This window comes from Tetrahymena thermophila (assembly GCF_000189635.1).
Source record: "Tetrahymena thermophila SB210 genomic scaffold scf_8254549, whole genome shotgun sequence".
NCBI lineage: Eukaryota > Ciliophora > Oligohymenophorea > Hymenostomatida > Tetrahymenidae > Tetrahymena > Tetrahymena thermophila.
Genome location: NW_002476320.1, coordinates 175084 through 182596, shown reverse-complemented (window position 1 = coordinate 182596; position 7513 = coordinate 175084). Strand labels below are relative to the sequence as shown.

At 23.7% G+C, this 7513-nt stretch overlaps 1 protein-coding gene across 1 annotated transcript; it reads right to left on the bottom strand. All coding sequences in view use genetic code 6, as the record gives it.

Moving 5' to 3' along the window:
• Positions 1 to 924: 924 nt before the first annotated feature.
• TTHERM_00777260 (hypothetical protein) lies at positions 925 to 5089 on the bottom strand (the record flags this gene model as incomplete). The annotated part of the gene is made up of 2 exons (XM_001021261.2): positions 4234 to 5089; positions 925 to 1085 (listed from the first exon to the last, which is right to left on the bottom strand). Exons 1-2 carry the CDS (start codon positions 5006 to 5008, stop codon positions 925 to 927), a joined length of 936 nt encoding a protein of 311 aa, XP_001021261.2. The 5' UTR covers positions 5009 to 5089.
• Between the last annotated feature and the right edge of the window lie 2424 nt (positions 5090 to 7513).

The following is a 7513-nucleotide window of genomic DNA, read 5'->3' as shown; positions in this document are numbered from 1 at the left end:
TTTTCTTTATTTACTTTTTTTGGAAATTAATATTTTTTTGTTGATGTTATTTTTTATTATTTTTTTATTTTTTTAGAGATTGTTTTTGAGCCAGATATTAAAGACGCATTTTTATAAATAAATAAATCAATCAATCAATCAATTAATTAATTGATCAATAAGCTAATCAAATAGATAATGAATGACTAAAAATAATTGAAAAAGATATTTTAATTAAAATTTACATTTATTTTATTCACTTCTTTGATTAAAAATATTCTTTATCAGGTAGGTTCAACTCTAATTTTTTTTTATTTCATCAGTCTCAATTTTGTTTTACTATAAGTTCAAAATATTTTATAATCTCACCATTATTTAGATCATAAATTAATTCATGAATATAACCATAATATTTGAAAGCTTATCAGTTTAAAAAAAGCATTTATCTCAAAATAAATAAAGTGCTTTTGAATTGAAAATAAATTGAGATTAACTCCTTAAAATTTATTTTACTGTAATATAAATTTATAAATTTTATTAATTTGAATTGTAAATTATTAGCCTGAATTGCATTTCTGAGGTTGTAAACCAATTTTTTTATGATTAAAATATTTAAAAAATATAAATTCTTATTTTATGTATTTTATTTATTTATTTAGTTAAAAGCCAAAGTTTAAAGAAAGCAAAAGAAAGAGAAAATATTAAATGAGAAAGGGAAAAAAATAAGGTGAAAAAATACCAATAAATAAATGTCATTACAAATTGAAAATGTTTTTTATAAAACTTTTTTAATATTCAGATATATTTTTATTTAATATTTTATTTGAAAGTGTTAACTAATTAATGTTTATTTGATTTTCGATCAGAAAATTATTAGATTTGCAATATCTTTTTGCTAAGAATATGACAATATCTTTTGTTCTATTTTTATTTATTTACAGTTTCTCAATAGCTATGTAATAGGAAACCATCAATAATCCAAGAATTTCTGGCTTCTTAATGGGGATGAGTTCTTACATCAAAATCATCACCGTAACCATTAGAGCCGTCATTAGCAGCAAATAAATAGTGTTGGGGATTTACGAAAGATCTAATGAGGAAACCACCTTGGTTATCGCTTTCGATAATCCATTTGTTTCTTTCTTCTTAGTGAGGATGAGTTCTGACATCGTAATCACCACCAAAAGCTCTAGTGCCATCGTCAGAGGGGAAGAAAAAGTGGTCAGGATTAGTGCTTGAGGCAAGAGTATAAACATGATAGCCAACACGAGTAACCAAAACATGGTTTCTCTCTTCTTAGCTAGCATGAGTTCTAACATCGAAATCTCCACCTAATCCTCTAACACCATCATTAGAAGCAAAGAAGTAGTGGTTAGGGTTTGCTTTGACTCTTAGAAAAACTTTTTAAGTAATAGGAGCATGAACGAAGCTATCAATAAACCAGAGATTTCTTTGTTCTTAATGTGGATGAGTTCTTACATCGAAATCACCATTAAAACCATTAGACCCATCATTGGCAGCAAATAAGAAATGGTTAGGATGAGTGTAAACTCTAATATGGAATCCTTAACCATGTCTTTCAATGATCCATTAGTTTCTTTCTTCATTTGAATCATGAGTTCTAACATCAAAGTCATCTCCGAATCCTCTAACGCCATCATTAGAAGCAAAAATGAAGTGAGTAGGATTAGTAGCAGATCTTATAGTGAAAACATTATCCTTGACATGGTTGAGGATCAATTCATTTCTTTATTCTTAATGAGGGTGAGTTCTGACATCGAAATCAGCACCGTATCCTCTAGCTCCATCATTAGAAGGGAATAAGTAGTGGTTAGGGTTGTGAACAGGTCTTATGGTAGCTAAAATGTCTTGGCTTTACATTTTTATCTTATACTTCTTTTTAATGTATGGATATTTTATATCTTTTAATAGGATTAATTCAGGACCTAATTACAAAAGAAAAAATCACGAAAAATATGTAAAATAAATTGTAAATATGCTACTTTTATTAATTTATTTCAATGTTTTTTTCAAAATTTTAATCAGAATTAGTAATACAATATAAAATAAAGTAAAAGCATGAATAATAACTTTTGTTTCATGCTTTTTTTATTTTTTTTAAAGAAAATATAAATATATATAAGAAGGATATTAAGCCTTTTATGCATGAAGGTTTGAAAAATACAAAGATTAATTTGTTCATTTTATTTTAAGTAAGGAATAAATTTTTCATTATTAAGAAATTGAGAATATATCGAATAAAAAGATTTTTGATTTTGATATTTCGTCATAGATATTTGTCAAAATAATTATTATTACAAAATTCTATATATTAAATCTAAATCAAAACATCAGATAAGTCAATCAATCAGCCACCGTTGAAAACATATTTAGTTATAAACAAGCAAATATATAAAAGAATTTATAAAAAAAACATGGAAGTAATCAGTATATTTACTAAATATTTAAAATAAGATAGATGCTTTGCTATATGTTAATTTTATTTTTGATATTTTTTTTGATCATGTGATAGAAAAATTTAATCAGCGCTTGTAATAGTTTGATCAGAAAAATTATTAATATAAGCTTTACTTTTTTTTTAATGATTACAATAAATTTATATTAAATAATAACTAAATGAAAAATATCACATCAGGTAGATATACAGATAGACATTCATTATATAAAATGGCATTACATGAAAAGAAAAATAAGTATGTGATAGTTAATGATTAATAAAAATAATAATTTATGGATATTTTTTTATTCTCAACCAATATATTTTTTTTTGATGATTTTTTTATGGAGTTAAGATAAATATAATTACCACTAGTTGTAGTTTGGTCAGGAAATAATTTATTGTTTGTTCCTTTAATTTTCTTCTAATGAATTTAATATTTTTTCTTTATTAATTCCATATATAAATTTTATTAACTTTTTATGATGCAATATTGCAAATATGTGTATCTTTACTTGTTAAAAAAGATATTATAAAGATCAAAAATCCCACGTATTTATTATATATATTATCAGAAGTTAAGACTATAATAATATGAATGACTCTGAATCTTAACTTTGAAAGCTTAATATTAGAGTTTATTTTATATTTTATAGAATTTTATACCAGATGGTGGTACATTAGTAAGACGTGTCACATATCTATTACTAAAAAGCTAAGGTTCAAAGTCACATAAAGCAGTTTATTTTCTATATTAAAACACAGCAACTTTAAATATACATATCAAACATACAAAAGTAGAACTAAAAATGGATATATTACCATTAGATTTGAACATTTTCCATGATAAAGCACTAGATTTAGAGTTTTAATTCTTTTTTTCATTTACAAAAACTTCATTAATCTAACTTGTTATTGTAATTTTATGAAATATTATCCGTTTTATTACTTTTTTCTATTTTCAAATAGAAAGAAAATTCTTTCTTAAGAAAAGTGGAAAATTAAGGTCAATAATTAGTTCTAATAGATATAAAAAGCAATATATCAAAAATAAAAATGATACTTACATGATTTTAAATAATATAGACATCAAATTGACAATTAACTGCCATTAAAATTAATGCAGTTTGTACAGAAAAAATTGATTTTATAAAATTATTTATTTACACATTTCTCTAACTTTTATAAATTCGCAAATTGACTAAGATTTTTACTAGTTTATTTGGTGAAAAGAAATCCAACTTAAATTATAGGATTATTTTTATCGTTTTTAGATATTTAGAAAATAACATATCTGATTAATTATGGAATTTATTATTTTTACATCTAAATTATAACTTTTCACATATCTTTTTGATATTATGATTTCATGCATATGTTTTAATTAATTATGTAAAAGAAAAAGTAATAATAAGCATCAAAAATAATATTAAAACAAATACAAAGTATTATAAAGATAGGGTATTTAATAAATTCACATTAATTTTTGATTTATTTTTTGATAATTTAGATTCAAAAAGATATGTTTGTTTATTTCATATTCTTTGATCAGAAAATTTACTCTTTTTTCCTATTTGCTAAGAATTAATCTAACAATATCTTTTTTACTCTAATTAACTATTTTATATATTTTTTTCAATAATTGCTTAAGACGAAGCCGTCAATGAGCCAAGCATTTCTGGCTTCTTAGTGAGGATGAGTTCTAACATCGAAATCACCACCGTAACCATTGGAACCATCATTGGCAGCAAATAAGTAGTGTTGGGGCTTGACCAAAGATCTAATGAGGAAACCACCTTGGTTATCAGATTCGATGATCCACTTGTTTCTTTCTTCATGGTGAGGATGAGTTCTGACATCGAAGTCACCACCGTAAGCTCTGGTACCATCATCAGAGGGGAAGAAGAAGTGGTTGGGGTTAGCGGCACAAGCAATGGTGTAAACGTTACGGCTAACACGGGTAAGTAAAACTTAGTTTCTTTGTTCTTGACTAGCATGAGTTCTGACATCGAAATCACCACCTAATCCTCTAACACCGTCGTTAGAAGCAAATAAGTAGTGGTTAGGATTGGTCTTAACTCTAATAGTGCAGTTTTGGGTAGCAGGAGCGAAGACAAGACCGTCAATCAACCAGAGGTTTCTAGCTTCTTAGTGAGGATGAGTTCTAACATCGAAGTCACCACCGAAACCATTAGAGCCATCGTTGGCAGCGAATAAGTAGTGATTAGGATGAGTGTAAACTCTAATGTGGTAACCTTAACCGTGGTGTTCAATGATCCATTAGTTTCTTTCTTCGTTGGAAGCATGAGTTCTAACATCGAAGTCACCTCCGAATCCTCTAACACCGTCGTTAGAAGCAAAAACGAAGTGAGTAGGGTTAGTAGCAGATCTAATAGTGAAGACGTTGTCCTTAACGTGGGTGAGGATCAATTAGTTTCTTTATTCTTAGTGAGGGTGAGTTCTGACATCGAAATCAGCACCGTATCCTCTAGCACCATCGTTAGAGGGGAACAAGTAGTGGTTGGGGTTGTGAGCAGGTCTAATGGTGACAATGAGATCTTGGTGTTGCATTTTATCTTGACTTTTTTTTTATAATTTTTGAAAGAATTTTAATGTTTTTGGTTTATATTTATTTTTTATCGTTTGAGCTTGTCAGTTTTTAAAGACAAAAATCTTTTGAAATAATAAAATAAACTGTAATTCGATAGATTTAATATTATTACGGTATTTTTTATTTTTTGGTCAGGGCATCAGAATAACACTTTTCTTTTCTCAAGTGGGTGGGGTATTTATTGATGTTTGATTAAAAGATTTCTATTTATTTACAGTATTTATTAAATAAAATTGAACAATAAAAATAGATACTCAATGCCTATATTTGGTAATTATAAGTAAATAAAAAATTATATGTGGGTGATCATATAGTAATAAAAAGAAAAGATATCGCGTAGTAATAATTTAATAATTTACATATTTCCTAAAAGGTCTGCATTCTGTATTCTATTAATTATTGAGTTTGAGCAATTATTTGTTAGACAAAACTTTCTTTTAAAATAAATGTATTTTTTTAGGTAAGTTAAGGCTATGAAATTCCAAAGCAAAGTTTATCAACGATATTTTTATTTAAATATAAATATAATTTTATATAATGTCACATAAATTTTAATATTTCTAATATTATTTAGCTTTAAACTTTTTCATCAAAAAAATTAAAGATTACTTATCCTTATTTAATAAGCATTTTACGTGTCAAAGTAATTTAGATATAATATTTCAAACATACTAAGTCTGTTTGGAATAGAAAAATTAATAAAAATTTATGATAAAGGAAAATAATTTATTTAAAATCCTCTTCTTTAAATAATATTTTAACGAAAATAGTTGAAATTATTTTTATTTAGTATTTTGTTTAAAAATCTATGGAATAATTCTTAAATCTAGAATATGCCATAGTTGATTTAATCAAAAATAATATTTTTATAAAAAGTAGGCTTATTAATTTCAAAGAGAGTTTATCTTACAATTTAGAAAATTGAATTAGATATATGAAAATATAAAAGACTAATAAAAATTAACCTACTTATGATTAGTTTTTTTTACAAAAAGTATAATGAAAAGGTAGATTTTGAATGATAACTTATAAATTTTAAGTAGATTTCAAAAACTAAATTAGATCTTTTTTTCTAAAAGATGAATAACTACAATAAAGCTAATTTATTTTTGATCAAATGCAGAATAGTTAAGCAAAAATTATAAAAATATAATGATCGCATGTAAAAGAATTATTGTTAATTCGCAATTTATAACATATAGCTTTTCATTTTACGTATTCAATTTTAAGCATGAATCCAAAATTACTTCTTAAGCGATGATTAGTAAATTAAATATCTTTGTGGGATATTTAATGTTATTTGCTTGTAAATTAAATGTGTTTAATTTTTTCTGATCATAGATTTTTGTAAATCTTTTTTAAAGATAGACCTTTCAATATTTTACTGATGAAATAATAGATGCAAAATATGTATTTACAATTTATCATTTAAAATAAATTATTGAATTAAGAATGGTAACTTTTGTAACGAAGTAATTATTTTTTCAGTAGAAAACAAAATTAAAAATATATTTTTAAAATAATAAATTTTTATATTCTCAAATCAAAACAAAAAATTCTTTAATGCTTCTAAAAGAATCTTTCAGATACTAATTATTATTTAGATTATTTACCTTAAATTATATTAATAATTTATTAAAGTTTGTTATTAACATTTGATTCATACTAAAAATTTTAGAAATTCAAGTAATAAGATCATTTTATTTGAAGTAGTTTTTGGATTATTTGATTTAAGTTTATATTTTTTCATATTAGGCATATGAAAGTTAATAACTTCAAATATATCGCATTAATTTACATAAAATATACTAAATTGCAAATATTTTAATATTAAATGAGATAAATTAATTAATCTTTAATTTTTTTCTGATCGTTAGCTTTTAATTAATTTGTCTTAAAGGTTTTCCAAAATTTTCTGATAATAATAAAATTGAGATAAAATAAATTTATTTTTGTATTTTCTCAACTATTACGTATTTTGCATTATTTTTATTATTATATTTTTTTAAATTAATGTTTGATTTTTTTGGCTTGTTTAAGTTTGCAATAGTTTTAAAAGTGCATTTATTTTAAGGAATTTAAATACCTTTATAATATTTAGAAACATTCATTCTATATCAAAGTGATAAAAAATCTAAAAAGTTAAAAAGTGATAAATAATCTAAAATTTTTGATAGTAAATCATGAAATTATAAATATCATATTTTTTTAAATCTTCTTAAAAGTATTAATAATTTTCAAAAATAGCTTATTTATATTCGATAATTATATAAATTTATTATTCAAATTTATGTTAGAGATATAAATTTGCTATTTTAAAAATGCTTGATCACTGGTAATTAATTAATGAGTGACCGATCATGTAGATAATTTTTTTTAATAAGAAAAATAAGTTTTCTAATAAATATATAATAGAATTATCAATAGAAATAACTATAATTAACTAATTATTATTTATTTAGATT